This window comes from Monodelphis domestica, chromosome 2 (genome assembly GCF_027887165.1).
Source record: "Monodelphis domestica isolate mMonDom1 chromosome 2, mMonDom1.pri, whole genome shotgun sequence".
In the NCBI taxonomy this organism is placed as follows: Eukaryota; Metazoa; Chordata; class Mammalia; order Didelphimorphia; family Didelphidae; genus Monodelphis; species Monodelphis domestica.
This window is the reverse complement of record NC_077228.1, coordinates 242,098,256-242,123,462: the sequence shown is the minus strand read 5'-3', so window position 1 is coordinate 242,123,462 and position 25,207 is coordinate 242,098,256. Positions and strand designations below refer to the sequence as shown.

The 25,207-nt window shown below is 38.5% G+C and overlaps 1 protein-coding gene across 14 annotated transcripts in view; it reads left to right on the top strand.

The window, feature by feature from the left end:
* The window catches only part of GAS7 (growth arrest specific 7), a 337,244-nt gene extending 312,584 nt beyond the window's left edge, over positions 1–24,660 (top strand). For all 14 annotated transcript variants that reach the window (XM_001371424.4, XM_056817434.1, XM_007482981.3 and 11 more), the window contains 6 exons: positions 1,296–1,374; positions 6,519–6,647; positions 8,377–8,500; positions 11,445–11,524; positions 14,894–14,992; positions 17,842–24,660. In XM_001371424.4, coding sequence (XP_001371461.2) covers positions 1,296–1,374; positions 6,519–6,647; positions 8,377–8,500; positions 11,445–11,524; positions 14,894–14,992; positions 17,842–17,955 — 625 coding nt within the window. In that variant the 3' untranslated portion in view covers positions 17,956–24,660. The remainder of the gene's footprint in view (positions 1–1,295; positions 1,375–6,518; positions 6,648–8,376; positions 8,501–11,444; positions 11,525–14,893; positions 14,993–17,841) is intronic.
* Positions 24,661–25,207: the final 547 nt, after the last annotated feature.

Sequence of the window (25,207 nt, the reverse complement as noted above, 5' to 3'; positions counted from 1 at the left end):
GGATTTCTGATTTTTCCTTTGCTGGGTCCTCCCCCTCTGTTTCATTCGCTCTGTGCTCATTACCTGTGAAGAAGCTGTCTATTGTAATTTCTTTCTTCTTTTTCTATTGTTTCCTCGAGTTTACCCCTTCTTTGCTCCCCGTATTTGGCTGTGCTCTTGCTCCTCTCATTTTGTTTTGGTTTTGGGGCTGTCAGTCTCCCCTCTTGGAGCTTTGTCAGATCTCTTGGTACAGTCTCTAGGGGAGGAATGTTAGCTTCCCTGTCCTCTGGAGGCTTTTGATTGGATTGAGTTCAATTGGGTTGGGCTGTATGTGGTATGAAGCTCTGAGGCTCTGAAGACTCCTGGAAGGCTGGGCCACCTAGGCTCTCTCCAGTTCTCTCCAGCTGCTTCTCCACTGTCAGCAAGTGCCTTTGCCCGCCTCCTTAAACTCTGAGGAGTTCTGATGGGATTAGGTTTAACTGGATTGGTCTAGATGTGCCCCGAGGCAACAGTGAGACTGGAGCTCGATGGAGGGACCCAGCCATGTCCCATTTCTCCCTGGCTTCCTCCCCGTTGTCCAAGCTGGATGCTCTGAGCCCGTCGCCCAGCTGCTCACAAGGTAGACTCTGCAAACCAGTACCTTTGCCCACTCAGAGGTTCCCACTGCTGCTGGGGGCTCATCCCTCTGGGTTGTGGGGGAGGGGTCCTGAGACCTACCCTCTGCCTTCCCCTTAGCCCTGAGTATTCTCGGATTCCGGCTTTTGGGGAGGGGGGGCGTACCTTTTGATTTGAGTCCAGAAGGAGGGTTCCCAGCTTCTGTCCTGTTGTTCAGATTGAATTTTGGTGCCCTAGTAGCATTTAGTCTGTATCGGTTAAGGAAGGGTCTTCCACGAGGTCTGAACTTTTGCTGCTTGCTAAGCTGCCATCTTGACTCCACCTCCTGGGTTTTTTTTTTAAGTCAAGGTCCTTTTGTAATATTTTCCTTCATCACCCTCTTCCTTTTACTGTTCCTGATTTCAGTTCCTATGCACTTCTGCCCTTGTAGATCTCCCCTGTTTATGTGAAACTTTGGACTTTTGAACACTTTTCTCTGCCCTCGAGTGTCTGTATATTTACTGTATTCTTGATTTCTACTGCTTATCTGGCCTTTGTGTCATTGCTTTTCAAACCATCTAGTCTTGCATCACTGGTGCTAGTACTTACTACATGGTCAAGTCCTACTCGTGTTCTTCTTATGATAAACCAGGACAGAATTTAGGGCTATCTTTTGAGAAAACTATTTTCAGGCATAAGCCTACTATTGTTTGTTTTCACAGCTCCCTAGGAGAGGCCTGGGCCCAGGTGAAGAAAAGTCTGGCTGATGAGGCAGAAGTCCATCTCAAGTTTTCTTCCAAGGTAAACTCCCTCTTCACATCCCTCTTCACACATATCAGATATATGCATTTCAGTGGGGTTACAGAGTTCCCCCCACTTCCCGAGGCACATCCCAAAAGGATCAGGCTATATAACATCCTTATGATGTTTATTTTTTTACTTTAATTTTATCTTTTAAAATTCTTACTTTCTGAATTAGTACCAATCCTAACAGAGAAGAGCAGCAAGAGCTAAGCAAATGGGGTTAAGTGACTTACCCAAGATCACATAGCTAGGAAGGACTTTTTCTAGTTCCCATTTTTTCATCTATAGATCAGGTGTTAGTTCTACTTAGGATGGCATTTTCTCTAGGGGAGAATTTTCAGTTAGGGAAATTGTAAGAAAAAAGGCCTGAATCTAGAGTAAAAAACTGGGTTTAAAAATGGGCTCTGATACTTCTTTTGAGCTCACTTTCCTCATCTATAAAAATAAAGAAGCTGGACTAAATGATCTCTAAGGTCCCTTTCTAGATATAGGAATTGTATGTTACTATTATACGATAGTATAAAGTTTGTCTGTGACAGCCTTCTGCATGTTTCATATGAGACAAACAGGGACAGAGCTTATATTAGGATTACATTTCTGGACCAACTTCTCTGTCAATTAGGTGCCTGCTTCCTTCAAGCTGTCTTCTGTCTATACAAAGCTCCCTCACTTCACCGCCACCACTTTTGGTCTCTGTTACCTTGTACTACAAAATTCTCCTCCTTTTTAGTCCTCCTGTTAAAGTGCCTAAAGCCTAGTCTTTCTTTCAGATTAAGTTCAGATAGATGTTAGGAGGGAAGTATGTCTGAATTCAAAATAATTAACAGTGATATGTGAATCATTTGTAAGTCTCAACTTAGAAGGAAAACAGCTGTGCTACAATGAGAAGAACACGGACTCTCGTCAAAGGACTTGGGTTCAAATTGTTTCCTCTGGCATTTACCACCTTGGAGATGCTGAGCAAAGGGCCTCAATCTGTAAAATGAATGCATTGGATTTGATGACTAAGGCCTCTCCTATTCCTAAGTCTGTGATCCTTTATCATCAGTCTTCCCTCTAGGGCTTTTATTTTAAATGAGGAACTGATTCATTCCAATAAGTAAAACTCAATGACAGGATCTTCTCTGCTTACTCTAATATGTTATTATGCTTTGACTTTGTTTTTTTGTTTTAATCTCAATCTTATAGAATAGAGATCCTTAAACTTAGTTTCTGGAGGAGTTTCAAAGGGTCCATGAACTTGAAAAGAAAAAAAAATACATCTCACTGGTTTTCACTATTTCACAACTAAAATTTAGTATATCTTTCAATTATGAATTGATGATTTGAATGAATAAAAACAAATAAATAAGAAAGTCTTTTTCAGGGAATTAATATTACAAGGGAATATTAATATTCATTGTTAATATAACAGTGCAAGGGTAGAATGCTGGTTGTGTGAATAGGAAGGAGGAAAAAATGAGTCCTTAACTCCCATTGCCTAGTCCTTATTGTCACCAATACACAGTATTAGTTCTAAGACAGAAGGCAAGGGAAAAACCAAAAAACACTTTTAAACTCATGTTGGGTTTTTCTTAGAATGAGAAACATTTTGACTCTCTCTTAAGCTAAGCTTGGCACTTTATACCTTACTCTACAATATCCCTATAAGTGTCATTTGACCTCCCCTTGAAGTCCTTTAGAGGAAATCTTTATTCCTTAAAGCAGATCATTCCATTCTCAGACCATTCTAATTATTTTTATTTTAAACCCTTGCCTTTTGTTTTATAATCAGTAATAATTTCCAAGATAGAAGAATGATAAAGGCTAGATGATTAGGATTAAGTGACTTGCCCAGGGTCACACTAGGAAGAATGTGAGGCCACATTTGAATATAAACCTTCCATCCCCAGGCCTTGCTCTTTATCCTCTGAGCCACCTAACTGCCCCAGACCACTCTATTTGTTAGGAAGCATTTTCTTAGATAGAGATAAAATTGGCCTCTCTAACATCTTCTAACCATTGTTCCTAGTTCTAGGTGAAGCAGAAAAACCTAATAACTTCAAAATATTACAAATATGTCTTTTATTCCACCTCACCCTTTCCAAGCCTACTCTTACCAGATTAGGTCCTCTCTTCCCCAGGCTAGGACCTCAGTTCCTTCTTTTCTTTATATTTCCAAAGCTTTATTTCATTCCTGCTTCTGGTGTTAAAAGCTTTTAATGATCTGCTTCCCCAAATAATGTTAACTAGGCTCAGATCTATGTCTCTGTTTCTTGGAACCTTCTTTCTATAGTTTTGATCTGCTCCAAGAATATGTTTGATCTTTCATATGACTCTCTTGAAAGAAAGGAAAAAATAAAACATGGAGGTTTCAGAGACTTGAGTAGTGGGTGATTCATATGGTCATCTGATATCATTGGTTTTATTCCTGGCTTCTTGCTAGGACCTTTTCTCCCAAGAATCTCTGGGCATTTTTCTTTATTTATTTTTAATTTTAAGAAATTTTAATAACTAACTTCCACATAAATTTTCAAAAGTTATATGATCCATACTGACTTTCTCGCTTCTTCCTTCCCCCCTCCTGGAGCTGACAAGGAATTCAATCTGGGTTATATATTATCATGCAAAACATATTTCCATATTACTTATTTTTGTAAGCAAATAATCTTATGGAACCAAAACCCCAAAACATACCCAAATAAACAAGTGATAAATCATATGTTTTTATCTGCATTTCTATTCCAACAGTTCTTTCTCTGGATGTCGATTACAGTCTTTTTCATAAATCCTCACAATTGTCCTGGATCATTTTATCACTATTAGAAGCAAAGTCATTCGCTTCTTTTGCACATTCTGCACATTTGATCATTCCACAGTTTTGCAAATACTGTGTATAATGATATCCTAGTTCTGCTTATTTTACTTTGCATCAGTTTATATAGGTCTTTCTAGCTCTTTCTGAAATTACTTCATTCATCATCCCTCATAACACAGTAGTTTTCTATCACTATCATATACCACAATTTGTTTGGCCTTTCCCCAGTTGAATTTAATTTCCACTTCTTTGTCACCACAAAAAGAGCAGCTATAAATATTTTTGTATAAACAGGTCCTTTCTCATTTTTAAAAATCTCTTTGGGATACAGACCCAGTAGTGGCATTGCTGGATCAAAAGGTATGCATTGTTTGGGCATAATTCCAAATTGTCTGGCCATTCATTCTAAGATTACAGTTATTCTCTATGTTATCAGATTTAGTAGACATACTTGGAAAACTTTCTCCCTTCCCATTTCTCTTCAAGTTAAAGCCCTTCTGATTAGATTGATAAACACCAGGCAATTCTATCTCTGGCAAGAGTCTATATTTTTGCCATACTTCAAAAATCAATGTTAATTAAGTCTTTATGTCAGAAATTGCTTATGTGCTTTCCTTTAGTCAATTAATAATAATAGTAATAATCTAATCCCTCACATCTAGATAAGAATTCATGAGTATAACAACTTCCTAAATGTGTTTGGTCTAATTCTCAAGATAGCAGTGTACTGTAAGTTCAAACATTCATTTCAGTTTGGGCGCCTAAAATTTCTATTTCAGTGGCTATCTGTTAGTCATCCTTTTCTGGGGCCTATAGAATTTAACTATGTCCCCCACTTTAAAACAGTAAATTTAGAGGAGAAATGTAGGTTTAAAGTTATTAAGTATTATAGGGCCAGTTAGGTGTCTCTGTGTGTTGAGAGTCAGACCTAGGGATGGGAGGTCCTATTTTCAAATCTGACCTCAGATACTTCCTAGCTAAATGACCCTAGACAAGTGACTTAAACCCAGTTGCTCTCGCTTTACCATGCTTCTGCCTTGGAACCAATCCCTAGTATTGATTCTAAGATAGAAGGTAAGGGTGTAAGTATATATGTTATAGTAAGTCTTTCTCTTCCTGGAGAGAAGTACAGAGGAATATAAAAAAGAGAAATGGAAAACAGGCATTGAGGAGAAATGGTGGAATGTTGGGCTCAAAAAGCCAGTTAACCAGCATTTTTTTTTTGAGCACTTTCTATGTTCAGGGCACTGTGCTAAATTCTAGAAATATCAATATAAGCAGAGAAACAGTCCTTTCCTCCAAGAATCTTTTTTTTTAAAAACCCTTACCTTCAGTCTTGGAGTCCATACTGTGCATTGGCTCCAAGGCAGAAGAGTGGTAAGGGCTAGGCAATGGGGGTCAAGTGACTTGCCCAGGGTCACACAGCTGGGAAGTGTCTCTTCTTCTCTAGGCCTGGCTCTCAATCCACTGAGCTACCCAGCTGCCCCCTCCCCCAAGAACCTTAGATACCAATGGCAAAAACATATTAAAGGAAGCCCCAAGTGGGGGAGGAAATGAAGAGAGGTAGAGGGGTAGCTTTGTCATAAGCCTGGAAAAGAATAGAAAGGAATGAAGCATGTTTGACCTGGGTGCCTTCCTTAAATGGAGGTTTTGAGAAGAGTCATCCAGTCAGAGGGAGGTGCCACAGGAGAAAAAGATACTTCAAATATGGGACTTCTAGGGCTTAGGTGAGCTCCTAGTCCTCTTCCTCTCTCATTTTGTAGATGAGAAAACTGATGACCAAAGGAAATGCCTCGCCCAAAGTAATGCACCTAGGTATTATTGTAGATGTTATATTGCTGACAAACAATATTGTTATACTGTTATTTATGTTAATAATTAGCTAATAATGTATAGCTATTTCCCAGATATTTTGGTCTTATTCTCAAAAGTACTCTGTAAGTTGGTATATTTATTTCAGCTCTAGCTCTTGGTATTTGTTTCAATTGATAATAATGTTAAATCATATTAATAATACAGTTATAGTAATAATAACTGATATATAGAATATTAAGGTTTACAAATTGTGTTCCTCACAACTACCTTTGAAATGTAGGTTTATAAATATTATCCCCTCTTTTTAGATGAGAAAATAGAGGTTCAGAAAAGGTAAGAGCCTTGCCTTTAAGTGTTGGAGGCTAGGAATCGAGCCCAGCTCTCCAGACTTCAAGTCCAGTGCTCTTTTCTATAATGCACTGAAACTAGAGCCCAGGACAATTTATCTCTATGATTTCTTCTACCAGTGTGAATGGCTGTTACCATGGACACCCAAGCCTTTCTCTTCCCTCTGTTTTCCTCCCACCAGCTCCACAGTGAAGTGGAAAAGCCCCTGATGAACTTCCGAGAAAATTTCAAGAAAGACATGAAGAAATGCGACCATCACATTGCTGATCTGCGGAAACAACTGGCCAGCCGATATGCCTCAGTAGAGAAGGTAAGCTGCAAAGTGGAAGCACATGCTTGAGAAACATTATAATGGTGGATGGAGAAGCCATGTAGATGAGGTTCCCAGAGTACCCTGGTGACAGTGAAGAGGGGTGTGGGGGTGGGAGCAAGAATCTCTGATGGACCCCAACCCCCAGCCAATGGAAGTAGCCTAGAGCAATCATCTCCCATATCTCCTATGCTTATTTTAACAGTATTAAACATCTGCCATGTTAAACTTGCCTTGCCTAAAGTTCTATAGGTAGTAATAATAGAAGGGAGAAAATCAGACTCAGGTCCTGTGACTCTGGTATGGGATTATGCTGCCTCTTCTAGCTCTTTCCCTTGCTCCCCTGCCTCCCCACCCCATTAGTAGGGCATATGCTTTGAATTGTTTTCCAGCATTGGAAATAAATTTGTTCTTTTTGGGGAGAAACAGACCCACATAATTTTTCCTAGAGGCAACTTCTTCCCCTGTGAGTTGCTGTGGATGAAGGGGGTGTAGATCTGATGATGACAGGGCCAATAGGAGCTAACTTGGCAAGTGAGAGAAAGGCAGACCAAGCACCAATAGCAGTGATGACAAATAAAAGCAAAATTGGGATGGGTGGGCTTGGAAGAGGCTTCAAATTCACCCTGGGTCCATGCTCACACTTAGAATGGAATTCCTGAGTCATACAATGGAAGGAATCATAGAACAATAAAATATCAGGAGAAAAGAGATGATCCTCTCTTTTACTTTTTTAAATGATATGATCTTTAATTTTACATTTTATCAAATAAGGAATTCATTCCTACATATTTTCTTAGGGGCAGCTAGGTAGCATAGTAGGGAGAATATCAGGCCTGACATTAGGAAGTTAGGAAGACCTGAGTTTAAATCTGACATCATACACTCACTAGCTGAGCTATCCTGGGCAAATTGCTGGCTTCATTTTTCTTATTTCTAAAATGGGGTTGATAATATCATCTAGCTCTTAGGGTTATTGTGCAGATCAAATGAGATCTTTGTAAAGCACTTAGCACAGTTCCTGGCACATAGTAAGCATTATGTAAAGATTAGATATTATTATTACCATCTTCATCAAAAAGTTATTGAGGGGGCAGTTGGGTAGCTCAGTGGATTGAGAGCCAGGCCTAGAGACAGGAGGTCCTAGGTTCAAATCTGATCTCAGCCACTTCCTGGCTGTGTGACCCTGGGCAAGTCACTTGACCCCCACTGCCTAGCCCTTACCACTCTTCTGCCTTGGAGCCAATACACAGTATTGACTCTAAGACGGAAGGTAAGGGTTAAAAAAAAAAGTCATTGAGTAATAGGGGAAAGACAAGTCAAGGTTATATTTGCAACTAGAACTTAAGAGTAAAAGTGATTTCTGTACAAATGATCCCTAATTCTGCCAGCATCTTTCTACTCTATTTTGTGATTCTTGGCACACTGGTACAAGTGGGCTATAAGGCATATTAGGTGTATCCAGATCTAAGGTTCTGGTATTTGTAGAATGATGAAATGGAAAGGGAATTTAAACTGGATGTCTAAATCTGGTTTCTCTCTGTTACTTACTGTGTAGCTGTATGACATTGGAAATCTCTCTTAACCTCCCTGGAGCCTTGTTGCCTCATATGTAAAGTGGGGAATATAACTTAGCTGCTTGTAAAGAGGACTGGACCATGGTGACCTTTTGAGATCTTCTAATAGTTCTTAAAAGATATGTTTCTTTATCTGTTCTGTTTCCTGTAAGGCACGGAAGGCCCTTACAGAGAGGCAGAAAGACCTGGAGATGAAAACCCAGCAACTAGAAATCAAACTTAGCAACAAAACGGAAGAGGACATTAAGAAAGCCAGGAGGAAGTCAACACAGGCTGGTGAGTTCCCAGGACTGGCAATGGGTTAAGAATCATGCACTTGCCAGAGCGAGAGGAGCAGAACCAGGAGAACATTGTACACAGAGACTAATACACTGTGGTATAATCGAACGTAATGGACTTCTCCATTAGTGGCGGTATAATGTCCCTGAGCAATTTGCAGGGATCCAGGAGAAAAAAACACTATTCATAAGCAAAGGATAAACTATGGGAGTGGAAACACCGAGGAAAAGCAACTGCCTGAATACAGCGGTTGAGGGGACATGACAGAGGAGAGACTCTAAATGAACACTCTAATGCAAATATTATCAACAAAGCAATGGGTTCAAATCAAGAAAACATGTAATGCCCAGTGGATTTACGCGTCGGCTATGGGGGGTGGGAGGGAGGAAAAGAAAATGATCTATGTCTTTAACGAATAAAGCTTGGAAATGATCAAAAAAAAAAAGAAATAGAAATAGAAAAAAGAATCATGCACTTGCTAGTTGGCTCAGTGGATACAGAGTTAGGCCTAGAGATGGACTTCCTGGATCTAAATGTGACCTCAGGCACTTCCTAACTGTATGACCCTGGGCAAGTCACTTAACTCCCATTGTCTAGCCCTTACCACTCTTCTACCTTGAAACTAATACTTATTATTGATTCTAAGACAGAAGGTTAAGGTTAAAATAAATAAAAATAAAATATCATTCCTTCATTTGGAGTTCAGATTCTGTTTTTCTTCTCTCTACATGTTTAGGAGATTCTGATCAGCTTTGGTAGGGGAGTAGGTTGAATCCCTGAGAGAATGGAACATTGCAGTGAGAGAATAGGGGCATGAAGCAAAAAGTGGAAAGACCAAAAAAACATAATTCTTACCTCCCAAAGTATCTCACACTCTTCTCTCCATCCTTCAGTGCAACTCTAAGGAAACCAGATGCTTTAGGGTAAGGTTGTCTCTGTAGATTAAAAATCAGATTAGCATTTCTGGTTTAAATGGGAGTTGGGAAGTTCTTCTGTGATGAGGGAAGATGCCCAGAAGAATGTAGGTGGCCAAGAAAAAAGGGAATCTTGGACAGATACCTCCTCATTTCTTTTACAAGATTGGATTTTTGCAGATTTGCCATCTGGTTTAGGGAATAGAGCCCAGGAAGACTTCCTCCCTCCACCATCCTCCCTACCAGGAGATGTTCACAAGAGAGACCAGTCCTAACTACTGCTAGATCCTGATTAGTGTGAATAATGAATCCCCATGTTGTGGTCACCTGTTTGAATTCACACTGCATATTTCCATTGGGCTGGAATTTATTACCATATCTTACACAATATCACTTTGAACAATGCAAATTTGAATAGGTGTAGATATATGTATTTCAAGGCTCAAGTAGAATGCCTTGGTTTGGCTTTGATTTTTACTAACTCCTCCTATTACCATGCCTCAGACAGGATGCAACTGAGAAAAGCAGCCATTACCCCTGACCTGATTTTCTCTAATTCTTCAAAGAAAGTCTCTACTGCCCCCCAGTGATAAAAATTGGTTTATCCTCAGAAGTATAGAATCCCTTCAGATCCTCATAAAGCAGAGAAGGCTAGATTGACTATATGGAAAGGTTGAGTTATAAAACTGTAATGAAAATATTTTAATAATCTCTAATATAGTAATTTTAAAGATTGGAATGAAATGAATGAAACGTCACTAATTACAAGATAAAGAAATGTGAGGTAATGAAAATGGCAGTGGATTCATTGTCAGAAGACATTGTTTTCAGATCCAACACTTTCACTTGCCTCCTGTGTGATTTTGTACGATTTCCCTCTCTGGGTCTCACCTCCCTAAAATTAAAATGTTAACGTGAAAATAGGAAGGGAAATTCTATTTGTGGGAATAATTTTAGAATCATCTCTCTGAATGTGATTAGGCCATAAAATCAGAATCAATGCCAAATTAGTAGAAAGGCTAAAAATGCAGAGAAAACAACCCCAACTTGACCTATTTAAATAGTATCAGCTTGACCTAATAATGCCCCCCCCCAATAAAACATACAACTCAAAAGGGAAATGGAATAGACATTGATTGCTATAAGCTTCCACTATTTCTTATAGAAGTTTAAAGCATTTGCCATAATGAGTCCAAAGGAGCTTAGAGATGACCTCAACCAGGAAGCACCTATAGATTGGAAATCAAGCATCTGGGTTCAAATCCCAGTTCTGTCCACTACTATGCTGTGTCTTTGGGCAAATCACAACCACTCTGGGCCCGGTTTCCTATAAAATGGACAAGTTGAACTAGATGACCTATTCCAGATATCTAAATCTGCAAAATGAGACAGTTGGACTAGTTGGATCTCCAAGGTCCCTTCTAGCTCTAAAATTTCTGTTCATTAACTCTGGGCAATCACAATAATGTGCCACAAGTTGCCAATTAGTGGTCATTGCTTTAATGAGTTGTTAATACCACTAGAACTGAGAAGGTCCGAGTCTTCAGTAAATTTCATTCTTCCTATTTTCCAGTAGGGTCTAGTTCCATGTCCTTCATGATGCCCTTCATGATACCATTCCATAGCACCCCCAATGTCCTAGAAATTTCAGGAACCATAATATTATATCAGGTCACAGGATTTTGAACTGGAAAAGACTTTGAAGATCATCTAATACAATATTCATATACAATATACAAGATGAGAAAAGTGAAGCTTAAATATATTAAGTGACTTATATACAGTTACATGGGTAGCCAATCGATTATCTAGAGTTTAAATGTAAATCTTTCAACTCTAGTGTTCTTTTCATTATATCATGAATGGCATTTAAGGGAGCCCAATACTAATAGACCTATTCTTTGAGTTTAATTAGTCTAAGCATCTTCATGATGAATAGAATAGCCTATTACCTTAGAAATAGGGGGGAGATAATTGTGTCCACCCTGAATGATGGGAAAATAACCTCCTTCCTTCTGTGTTTTCAGGAGATGATCTGATGCGCTGTGTGGATCTCTATAATCAGGCCCAGTCTAAATGGTTTGAAGAGATGGTGACAACCACCTTGGTATGAATCTGTGACTGCCCTCCAAACTCATTGCAGGGATAGGTGATATACTCTGCAGTGAAGGGTGATGTGACCTGTGCTACAGGCTCTATCCTATAGGAATTCAGGGGGATTCTAAGCAGAATAGTAAAGGGGATGGAGGAGGACCAGGAGGCCTAACTCATGCCATCTGGATCTTCATCTACTATAATAGAATCTAAGCTGTCAGTCTAGATGTAATCATTTGTCCTTTTCCATAGAATCCCCTAATCTAGCTGTCAGCCCAAGAAAAATTTTTACAAATCTACAAATCTTTTTCTAGCATAAAATTTAGAACTAAAAGGAAACCTTAATGATGAACTAATTAACCTTGTCCTTTTTATAGATAAAAAATTGAGACTCAGTGACTTGCCTAAGGTCATAAGGTAGTGAATAGCAAAGACAGCATTTGAACTGGAATTTTCTCACTTCAAACCCAATGGGGGGTTTTCCCCACTAAATCCTTACTTTTTATTTTTAATTTATTTATAGATTTTTGTTTTGATACAAATCCCCATACCTCTTCCCTATTGAATCAGATTACTTCAAAATAATTCAATAAAATCACCTTAGATCATGATTTCACGTGTCCTTATAACCTATAACTTTTTTTTAAAGAATCTTTTCCTACTTCCTCTTTTCTCTCCAGTGACTGGCTCAAATTCATGACACCTCACAATGGTCCTCAGAAGTTTAAGGATAACTTCCTAGATTGCCTCCTGGCAATTTTATTTTGGCACTAAGCTGAATTTTTATGGGAAAGGAATAAAGTGACTGCCTAGTGCTCCTAGGCCCCTAATAGAAGAGTGTGTCTAAATATCATAGTCTTGCTCCAGGTGAAGCAAAGGAACTGATCTAATGGACCTTAAGCCCCAGCATGAAAAGGGGTCTTTTAAGAACAAGAAAGCAAGTGGATCAGTTGTTACTTAGAGAATTTTCTGACATCAACAGTTCTACAATTATGATATACAGTACCCACTTTCTCTTGAAAAGGGCTTGAGTTATTCACGTTTGACCATCTTGGGGATACACTCCCTCCACCACTCCACCCATGCTTCCCTGATTTCTTTCTTACAGCACTTGGGTATCTACTTTCTGTGTGTGGACACAGTGAAATAGACATAATGTCATATCATTTTGAAAGGACATATTTATGATGCTGATATCTCATAGTCAAACCTTATAAAAATTGCCCATTATTAACCTAGCTGTCCTATCCTCTCAAAGTGTCAGCCAGCCAGAGAAGATTAGAAGCCTACACCTGGGATAATGGCCTAGTTTTCCCCCAGTTAATCTCCTAATTAATTCCCTGGCTGACCCTCCCCCATCCCCCAGTTAATCACTTAGGTAATGCCCTAGTTGCACACTGAACAGCATGAATCCTGATGAGACAATACCCCCCCACCCCCAATTCCGAAAATAAGGAGCTACCCATAAATCCCTTAGGGATCTCCCACAGTTCAACCATTCCCTAGGACAAACTGAGACTTTTGAGTACTGCTTCAATTATGTTCATTTTTCAAATGTTAAGTAAAGAAAAAGACATTTTTAACTACCTTTGGTTTGTGAAATGTCATGGTAGTCAGAGATAAAAATGAAACAGAGTCTGTCCTGCACATATTTTTCTTAGAATATATGCCACATATACAAATTAGGTGTTGCGGCAGCAGCTAGGTGGCTCAGAGCCTGGCCTAGAGATGACCAGAGGGCCCTGGGTTCGAATATGGTCTCTTATACTTTCCTAGGTCTGTGACCCTAGGCAAGTCAATTAAGCCCCAGTGCCTAGACTTTACTGATCTTCTTTAGAAGCAACACAGGGTATTTATTCTAAGATGGAACATAAATTGTATTGTACAGGAGAAATTCAAGAAGGAAAAAACACAAATTACTGACAGAACAGGGATGACTTCATGGAAGAATTGGCATATGAATTAACCTTGAAGACTATGAAGTCAGGGGGTTTGGGTTCAAATCCTACTTATTTTTCCATTTACTACCTATTGTGACTTTGGGCAATTCCTCTCTGAGCCTTAATTTCCTTATTTAAAAAGTTAAGAAATTGTAGTAGGTGACTTCTAGAATGCCTTCTACCTTTAAATCTTGTGTTCCAATGCCTAAAAGTGATTCTGGAGACAAGTACTCTACAGGCCAAGGCTGTGTCAATGCTTAGAGTAGGAAATAAAGTTCAGGTTAGACTAAGCAGTTTGAGGGAAACACAGAAATGGTATATTATGAAAGCCAGATTGTACAGGATGTTAAATGCCAAGTTCAATGTTTGCAATGGGGAGTCATCAAGATTTTTTAGTATGATCAGTCCTGTGCTATAGGAATATTACTTTCATAGTAGTGTAGAAGGTGACTAGTGAGGAAAGGGAATGGGAACATGTAAATCAATTATATTATTATAGTAGATAGAGAATAAAAGTTGGGCAAGAGATGAGGAGAATTACTGAAGCAGTGATACTAAGTGGGCAGAAAGGAAATGGATACTAGAGTTGTTATATTGACTTGAACCCATGGGGATTCATGAAATCTCCTGGAGAGGGATGCGGGGGAGAGGGATGGGGAGAGAGGAAAAGAGGAAAAGAACACTCACACAATGAGTCTCTGAAGCAGACAAGGAGAGGGGGAAAAGAATATGGAAGCTAAGGGATTGGAAAGTGTCCAGGAGGAATGTGTGGTCAAGCCATATCAAAAGCTAAAGAGAGAAGACTGAGAAAAGACCAATTTACTGATCAGTTAAGAGACCAGTGGCAGGTAATTTTGGAGACAGAAATTAAGATTGGCAGTAGAACAATAGTTTAAGGTGATGGTCAAGTATAAAGGGTTTCTTAAAGGAGAGAAGGACCTGAGCATGTTTCCTTCATGGCCGCAAGAGAAAGAGCCAGTATCTACTGAGAGATTGGGAAGAAAGAGAATCAATATAAATGATTGATGGGGGTAAGGTCCTGGCCAGTAAATCAATGAGGAACATGAAGGTTTTTTTTTTTTCCATGAAGCAATAAGATTAGATAGAATGAATTTGTGGTCACACAGTGTTGTGACTTTCCCTGGTGGTATTCAGAAACTTGGTTGTTCAAAATGGAAAACATAGGAGAGCTTCCAAGGGACAAGGAAATAGAGAGCAGTGAAAAATAATGTTAGAATAGCTTTGATGATTGGCCCAAGTACAGAATCTCACAAAACTTCTTGAATCCAAGATCTCAATGGAATATGTTTAGGTTCAAGAATTTGGCAAATACTCCCAATATTTAGCGTCATGGGGCTGATACTGAGACCAGCCTCCACTGAAATGGTTAAAGTATAGAGGAAAATGCTCAGAGACACCAGAAACCTTCTCTTCCCCTACAGGAACTCGAGAGACTGGAGGTGGAACGGGTAGAGATGATTCGGCAACATCTGTGCCAATACACACAGCTGCGGCATGAGACAGACATGTTCAACCAAAGTGTGAGTTCCTAACCTTTCAATTGCCATAACCCAGTAAATAGGAGAAGCATTAGAAGCAGGATCAGTGCACTTAGGATTTAAAGACCAGATGAGTCTTCAGCAAATGCATCAGCTTTTACTATAAGAAATAGGTAGAACTCAGCATGGTGCAATGGAAAGAGTAATGACTTTGGAGTCAGAGGTTTGACTTATTATTGGCAACTCTTGACAATTCTTATTGCATGTGTGACCTAGGATAAGTTATTAACTCTGGGACTCAGTTTCCTCACTGGTTGTATTACAGCCTCAATAATTCCTTCCAGCTCCAAATCCATAATCCTGTAAATTCACCTATGAAAGCATAATCTTTTAAATTTTCTGAGAAGCCACTGTAAGCTCATATAATGGGGAACTTGACTTCACTTCCACTTCTGTAATATATAGTGGAAATAAAACTATAGAGCACTTTCCAAACAGCCAAGTGAAGAAAGTTGTGCAAATATTATCATCATTTTAGATAGGCAACAAGCCTAGAGAAAAGTGATTTTTTTTTCATAGTCTCAAAACCAAGACTAAGAATATAGGACTCTCCTGACCTGCAATCTGCTACCTAAACAGACTGAAAGACTTCTTTCTGACCAGAAGCAAGCCTGATGTGTGTATCATCACTTTCACTATCGGCATTTTAGATAAGAGATGAGAAACTCAACTCCTCACTCTGGTCCAGTACTGTGCTAGTAACTCAGTCACCTACCACTTATTAAATGCTTACTATGGCTTTGAGTTAGGAAGATTGGAGTTCAAATATGAATTCATATATGGCCCTAGGCAAGTCACTTAACCCTGTTTGTATCAGTTTCCTCATCTGTAAAATGAGCTGGAGAAGAATTAATAAACCACTCCCATATCTTTGCCAACAAAACCCCATATAGCATCCAGAAGTCATATGTGACTGAAACAACTAAACTATGACCAGGAAGTATATTAAACATAGGGGATACAAATAAAGGGTCCCCAAAAAAATCCTTTGTTCTTCAAGGAGCTCCACAGTTTAATGGCACTAATCAGAAGAAAGTCTTCATTCTATATATGATTTTGTATGCTTCTGAGGGAGGCTTTGCTCAGATGTCTAATTTTTTTAAAACCCTTACTGTCTATGTAAGTATCAGTTCTAAGTTCTAAGTATCAGCAGAGCAGTAAAGGCTAGGAAATTGGGATTAAGTGACTTGCCCAGGGTCACACAGCTAGGATATGTCTGAGACCAGATATAAACCCGCAACCTCCCATATCTAGGCCTGGCTCTCTGTCGATTGAGCCACCTAGCTGCCCCTCAGATGTTTAATTATAGTGACTATTATGGCCATTCATTTGGGAACAAAACACAGTATTTACATAGGCTGCCAAGACAAATCATCCTACTATGCAATCAAGTCCCAAAGCATTTATTTACTACTTCCCTGTTATTCCTCCAAATCAAGGAAGGAGAGAATTGGAAATTAATGCAAAAGCAATGGGGGCAGCTTTGAATCAGAGTTTGTGTAGGCCAAGTCATTGTTCTTAAAATGTATTACCAGCCCTCCTCTTTCAGATAGAACAGACAGGATCTCTAGAGCTAAACTGAATAGACAATCAAGATTTTGATAGCTGAAGTTTTACACTATAAAGTACAATATTGGGGGGAAGTCTAAGAGGATGCTAGTCAGGGAACTTCAGTGGGACTGGAAAACTAGAGAAATTTGGGCATGAGGGAACTAGGACATTGATGAATTAGAGCACTGATGTACTAATAACCAGACAACTACCATTGACAGATACAAATTCCATGTCTTACAAGAAATTGCCAGCTACTTTCATCCAGAGACTTTTTAGGGTGAATTACTTAACATTGATAGGCCTAACTATACCACATCAAAATCAGGAGGCAGTGAGATAGGAAACTTTGCTGAAGTATGTAGTATAACCTACTACCTTAACAGAAGACCAATAAACCTCATCATTTTTATATCATTTCCTAAAAGCTTGGTAATTATGTTTATATATTCATAGATTCACAAAAAACTAGAGATGGGAGAAATGACTTGCTGGAGGTCCCACAGCCAGTCCTTCTGACTCTTTTTCCATTTTCCTTTCTACTCCTCAAAATAGTCCTTTCCCTTGAGGTCTCAGAATGTTTTACTAGGAAGCTATAGAGATGGGGTGGATCTGGTTCAGTTGAATCTTAATAATTATATTTTCCTAGCACCTTAAGTTTTACAAAGCATTTTCCTCCTACTTTTCATGTCATGTAAGGTTTGAGGAGCAGCTACATGGCACAGTACTATTGAGTGCTGGATCTGGAGACAGGAATACTCATCTTTCTAAATTCAGATCTGGTCTCAGACACTCCTGAACAAGTCACTTAATCATGTTGGCTTCAGTTTCCTCATCATAAAATGAGCTGGAGAAAGAAATGGCAAACCCCTCCAGTATCTTTGCCAAGAAAACCCTAATGGGGTTACATTAGACATGATTGAAAACAAATTAACAAGCATAGACATTATTTTATAAATGAAGTAATTAGGGACAGATAGGTGGCACTTCCTGTGTGACCCTGTGCAAGTCATTTAACCCCAATTGCCTAGCCTTTACCACTCTTAAGTTGGAAGTAATAGTTTTGATCCTGAGATGGAAGGTAAATGTTTTAAATATATGTGTATATTAATTGAGATTCAGAGAAGGGAGGTTATATTTGTTCTGTCACACAGCTAATATACACTAAAGCTGAAATTTGAACCCTAATCTCCCAATTCCAACATTCTTTTTACAACAAGCTCCTGATAGGAAACATCTGACCTGACCTCTAACTTTCCTTTTCTCTATGTTCTCTTTAGACAGTAGAACCTGTGGATCAACTCCTTCGGAAAGTGGATCCTGCTAAAGACAGAGAGCTGTGGGTAAAAGAACACAAAACTGGAGATATCCGACCTGTGGATATGGAAATCTAGACTGAATAAGTCATTCTTTGAATGGGTTTATTGTTGGGGTTTTAGGATCCCACCCAGAAATGGGGCTTTCTTTTTGGGGGCCCATTGTCAAACGAGGAAGGGTTTGTGCTGCCATTCCAACCAATGTCCTATTTGAAGAGGTAGCTGGAGTGTCTTCATTCCCCACTCCAGACTCAGAAGATAGACATATATACCCTTGCCTTTAATACCAACTATCACTAAACTTTCCAACTTCCCATCCTGTGCTGTTCTGAGAGCAAACTGAAGAATTTGCTTTCTGGAATATGACAGTGCTCTGTTTTTACTCATGTGACATGCTTTAAAGACCCAATTGTATAACATACTTGTGATTCTTGAGGGGTCACCAGGGCTTGGCTGTCAGCAAGCTAGAAGAAGCTCCTCATCTCCAAGGAAAATGTTGTTAACCCCTTTCTCCAAAATGAACACCAAAATGAATTAGGCTGGAAAGACAGATACCCCCATAGCTAGAACATCCCTTCTGCATCCGTAAAAGTCCATTGTTTTTGACCTGTCTGATACTGGAAGCTTTTCTCTTTGGCATCTTCTGAAACATTTCATCATAGAATCATCTATTGGAACCTATGAGGAATTCCTCCAAATGAGCACTTGCTTCTCTCATCACAAAACTGACCCTGCCCTTTTAAAACCTAAAATGATAATGGTGGAACTACCTCATTAGAAACTGTCCCCATTTTCCCTTCCCATTTGAAGTGGGTGTTTTTGTTTTGTTTTGTCTTGTTTTTCTTTCTGCATAGATAGGGCTTCCTGAATCTTTGGACCTATGTCATCATTCTCTATTGCTTTGGGAAATATCAAGTCACTAGTTTAAGCCAGCTTTGTTTTGTAAGACTTATCATATGAAGCTTTTCTGAAGTCCTTACTTTTCAGTGTCTCATTCTGTTCATTTCAGTGGTTTAGGAGTAGATCTCACCTCATCTCAGGGGTCACTTAAAGCAGGCTATGAATTACCTGGATCCTTCTCCTTCGCACGATCATTTCTGTTTATTGTTTTTATCTAGTATTAGTCCTTACATCAAAGTGACTGAGTATTTAAAAGCATTAAAACCCAGGATCTTGGTTTTAAGATGGAATAGGAATAGTATTTGACTTCCTCCCATAACCATGCCCTTGGTCACCTTGACCATCCCATGCCATTTTTCTCTTTTTTTAAACCCTTACCTTTCATTTTAGAATCAATACCATGTATTGCTTCTAAAACAGAAGAGCAGTAAGAGCTAATTAATGAGGGTTAAGTGACTTGTCCAGAGTCACGCACCTAGGAAGTTTCTGAGGTTATATTTGAACCCAGAACTTCCCAGCTTCAAGCTTGGCTCTCTTTCCACTGATCCACCTAGTTGCCCTCAGTCTCTCTCTCTCTCTCTCTCTCTCTCTCTCTCTCTCTCTCTCTCTCTCTCTCTCTCTCTCTCTCTCTCTCTCTCTCTTTCTCTTTACTAGAATTAAGATCCTAAGGAGGAAGTAAATTTTTGGAATTTTGGAACTGGCAGTATGAACAAAGATCATTGTGGTCTGATGTTCTACATAGATTTGGAGAGTGGGTGATTAGATTGAGGCTATCGAGTGATATTCAGTTATTGCTCACATGATTGTAGTTCCTTGGTTTCTTCTTTTACAAAATTAGAGATAAGTATACTGCAAGGACAGGATTGAGGGGGATGAAGAATCAACTTTGGTTCAGTAAATGCATGTTTATGTGTTTTTCAAGTTCTACGCAAAGGTTAAGTGATACTTTTATTATTCCAGTGAGTTGATCTTTCATTGTAGGGAACCTAAATTCTTTCTTCCTCCCAGTATGAGATCAATACACCTTTTCTTCTTTTCCACTTCTTACTGGCCAATCTGTCTGTCATTACAGAGCAGCTCTTCTTTGCTTCCTAGAAAAAGCCACAACAGCTTGTGATAGAGTAATTTGGATTTAGATCCTGGTAGCTGAGCTCAACCATTCCTTTGCAGACCAATAGAATAGCCATTCCAAAAAATGATAGTCTCATTCATTCTTCCTCTAATTCATCATCCAAGTTTTAGTGTCTACTTCTTCAATCAGGATAGGCAGATTGGATTTCTTGGAATTAGGGATCTTAATGTTCATTTACTTAAAATATTTTATTTGATATCACAGTATGAATAGGCATGAATAGGTTGCTATCCACACCAATAGTTCGAGACTATTTCCATCACAGGTCATTTTAAAGTATTTTGAAGTTGGGTAAATAGAAGAAACCTAGGTTATTAGAATCGAATGAAGGTGCCTGAGTGTTCAAGGTATATGAATAACTAAAACTCCATGAAGCTGTTCAAGGGTAATTCATGAACTTTTGTATACCAAATAGGTCAAGGGTTCACTGAGTACCTGTCGTGTACCCAGATCTTTCTTCAGATGATTTAAAAAAAAAAAGCCTTCTGAAAGCTTCTCTCTGGAACATAGTGAACATTCATATAGTTCATGTTTTAAAAAAAATAACAATAAAATCCCCAGCAAAGCCACTGGCATTCATCATGGATTATCCTGTTGCCATAGCAACTCTCTACTTGATTTTCCCCCTTCAGAAGCAAACTAGCCTTATATTCACCTATGATAAAAGCATAATTCTCTTTGTTTAATTACTCATAATCAGGATTTAAACATTCCCAGAATAAATTGACAATGTAATTGGGGGGGGGGGCAGGAAAAAGGGTAAAGTGTTGTTCTCTAAGAATTTAGATTTTGAGAGAATATAAGATTCCAATAACTAATTAGTGCTATATATCTCCACAGTTTTATCTTTTGGGCTCTTGGCCACTTACTTGATAGAACTAAAAATCAAACATTGAATAGTAAGCAAAGCAAGTATTAACAATTACAAAATTCAGGAATTTTGTTTTTTTTCACTTCTATATTTTAAAAAATAATATGCTTTAAAAAATTAAGATCAAATACCTAAGTAGCATTATCAGCAAGTGAAAGCACTGGCTGAGCAGGAGTCCATTATCGAAAGTCCAAGCTGTGAAATTCAAATATTTGCCTTTTTCCCTGGCCTCAATGAGTCTTAATGAATGGGCCTATTTTATTTCAGACATGTGAGTAGCCTTTTATACTAATATAACTAGGACCCTACTTAATTAATTTCCACAGCAAAGTGCTTTAAGAGCAATATCAACTTAATATGTCATCATTTAAGAAAGAAAAGGTCACTGTGCATGCTGTCAGTCATATTTCTCCAATACTCTTGTTCCAAGAAAGGAAAATGCTAATACCTAGTTTCTCTAAAGGAATGATTTGCTTTGGAGATTGGTTTTTGGTCCTCTATCTTCTGTTTGATCTCTCTTTTTTTTTTTTAAGTCCTTACATTACATCTTAGAATCAATACTGTGTTTTATTTCCAAGACAGAAGAACTGTAAAAGTCAGGTAATGGGGGTTAAGTGACTTGTCCTAGGTCACACAGCTAGAAAGTATCTGAGACCAGATATGAACCCAGGACTTCCTTTCTCTAGGTTTGGCTTTCAATCCTTTGAGCCACATAAGTGCCCTCTTCTGCTCATTTTCACAAATATCTCTACCATACCCATTCTGATTCTAAATATGCTTCATTTTCAAATGCCAGGAGAACCTATGAGTACTGCCAAATATCTATTTACCACAATGCAATAAAGTCAAAAATCTAGGTTTTATTCAGCATAGGTTCCGGTCTCAGAAAAAACCTGAGCAATCATAGGATTCCAACAAGGCTTCTTATTCATTAGGCAAAAGTACATTAGAGGGACAGAGAAATAATTATTTTACATATTGTAAAACATTCCTATTAAACCATAAGAGTTAAAGAGAAGATAAATCTAGAATCCCATGTTTCCTTTAATATCATAAAAATTGAACAAGCTTAGTTAAATAAAATATTAATCTCACAAATCCCCTGAGGGGACAAACTTCATCAAATGATAGGTAAACTAAATCAGGATACAGATTAAACAACACTCACAAATGGGCTGATATAGGAGGAGTAGGATTTACATGTCACCCTAGAATCAGAGACAGTTGAGATACTTCCTCTGACTTCTTATCTAAGGAATATTTAGGGCTCTAATAAATTTCACATCCCATGATACAGGTTTCATTCAGGTGAGGTTACTATTATGACAGATTTTTACTTAACCAAAATGTATAGTGACCTTGGATCCCAAAATAATAGAAGGAAATCAAAAATTCCTATAACACTGCTTTTCCCAAAACCAATTTGTTTGTTTGTTTTGTTTGTTTGTTTGTTTCACAGTGCTATTTGTGTCTTTCTACTTATGCTATAATGACTATCTAGTAGGGTCTCTATGTTTATATTACTATCACTGAAAGGCATTTAGTAACCACCCAAAGTAGCATGATTAGTAGGAAAAGCTTTGATTTTAAAATCAAAATACCTGAACTCCAGTCCAACCACTTACTTGAAAAAGTTGAGTGACTTTGAGTAAGTTACTTCATCTCCACGATCCTTATTGTCTTCAGCTACATAAAGGGGGATTGAACCTAACAAGCTCTTTATTGCACCATTTCCAGTTTGATATCAGTTTCTTTACACATGGCCTGACCTTATCTGGGATCCTTCACCCTATCTTTGAACTGACATACTCTTCATAAAGTTTCCAAATAATCCTTAAGAAAGGAAATTTCATTTTTTAAATTTGAAAAACATGAAAATTATAGACTTCTTAGGGTTCAAATTGAGGCAGAATAATGATCTCATTGCTGTCAAGAACAGAATAGACCTTTCAATTAGGACCTGTCCCATGGACCTAGCCTAGTTTTTACCATCAGTATCTCCAATGTGCTTGCTAGGGCATGTGCAGGAAAAGTAATGATCTTTAAACCTTAGACTCCAAAGAAGTGGAGAAGCCAGGCAGCTTACAACCATTCTCATTCAGCCACACACTCCAGCACATATAATCCATATCAACAACTATGTCTCAAGATTTCCCAGAAGTTATCCTTGCCTGTACATTGCTCAAAATGATTATGCCCCCCCCACACACACATTTCCAAATATTCCTATCCAAATTCCTTTATTCCCTGTTCATCTGTATTGTACTTTCAGGCTTTAGTGAAAAGTGATCTCTGGAAGACAACCTAGTACATCTCCAAAGGATGTTTGGTATACTCAGTATTAGGAAGACCTGTGAATAGGGCAAGGGTAAGTTTTGAATTAGAATTTGGAGACCCTTTCCAAGGATTTCCCTCTGGTTTAGTTACTGCATTCTCTATCTACACAGACATACTGTAAACAACCTCATTCCTATTACAACATATGTATTTGAGGGTAAATAATTCAGAAAATGAGACCAAAGCAAATGCTCGATCCTTCCTTAGACCTTGGGAGTTGAAGCAGTTGATCTTTTCAGGGGCTTCTGTAGAGAGCTATTTGTTGGGACATGGTTAGGGTATCTAGCCTAATGTCTCTCAATATATTTGAGGGTGTTGAGTTATTCTCCTTAATAACTTAGGTTCAAGGGATTCTTCTTTTATTATACCAGGATCATGAAATGGGGAATTCAAAGGCATATGGATGGTCCAAATTAGTTGGACATTGGAAAGTGAGATGCCTAAGCATGCCTTGATGCAAACTAGCCTAACTTGGAATTCTGGAGATCTTAGTTTTAGGGTCATCTCTGCTGATAATTTGCTATATTATCTTGGAGCAAGTAATTTCATCTATTCCATCTCATTAGAGCATTTGGAACAAATCATCTGGGTCCTGTCTGGAAGTCTCCTCATACCATCATTTTACAATATGCACCTCACCAGTATCTGGTATCTATTGTTGCCAAGAATCTTCCCTCCAACCCTAATGGTTTTTTCTGTTAAACGAATTCAGTTTGGATGACCTCTGAGATCCCTCCTTAAATCTTTAAGTATATGTAGTTCTACAGTAATTATCTGATCATGCACAACATTTCCCTTCAACTCAATACCACCACTCCCAGCTTTTGGGATCCTGAGGGGAAATTTTGCTGCAGACACAAGTGAGGAGCAAGAAACTGAAATGGGAAGAAACTGAAGTGGAGAGCAGGAAACTGAAATGGGTAAATTGAGCATTCACAACTGTTGGCAGGAGGCAGTGTCCCTAGGGTGCAACTCTTTTCCTTTTTCCAGTGGCTATACCTTCCTTCCCTTCAGAATCAATGATGGATGTGAGACAGTCATCCTGGAGACATACACATATTGCCTTCCAGTATCAAAGTGGAATTTTCTAACAAAATAAACTTGCTTGTTTGGTCTGTTTTCTGTAACTTTTGCTAAATAATTTATACGTTTTTTTAAAAGTTAAAAAGCTGTGTCTCCTGCCAGCATTACTCATTCTGGTAAGAATGTGTTTACTTTACATTCTATATCTTTCCATCCTCTTTGGCTTCATAGATTGGTAAATATAATTGATGTAATATAATTTATAAGTAACACTGTTGCAACTCTGATCTCTTTGGAACTTTTAACCCATTTTTCTTCCCATAATGGCATTAGTGTGTTTTAAGGTTGAAGAATTAAATGTTTAAAGGGTTTGAATTCTGAATGTTATATATAATTGTTCTGTATTATTATAAAGCATTTTCATGAAGTTAAACTATTTCTCTATATTTTTCTGCAAGTTGGTGTATACACTTCAGATGCTTAGAGTCATTCTATGTAAAATAAACTGTACAGAGACACATTCCAGTTTTGGGATTATTATTTCTAGAGCCCTCTCTTGCCTCCCCAGTGTGACAGTCATTTTGCCCCCAAAACATCAAGGGCAGCCCAACTAACTGCCTAGTTATACCATTATAAAAATCATCCAATCCTGATCTCCTTCCACCCTTCCATATGGTGACTCATCTTCCATATTGGTGACTCTTCTCTACTGGCATCCTTCCTCAATTCTCTTCTGTAAATGTCCTCACCTCTTTATCTCCTATCCTGCTACTATGCTTACCTCTTCATTCATTAAGTTCCTACTTTGTGCAAAGGCAATGTGATGAAGCAAGCCTTAGAGTCAGAAAGTTCTGGATTTGAGTCTTGCCATCACACAAACTTGATGGTGTGGCCTTGGGCAAATCAAGGCACCCCTCAGTGCCCCCAGAAGGCTTTCTAAGCCCATCTGCAATGGTAGAGGGAGTTCTTCATGGAAAATTCTCTAAACCAATGAAACTACAGGTCCAGGAAAAAATAATATGCAAGATCCAGGGATCTTCCATTTCTACCTCTAGATTTTTCATTTC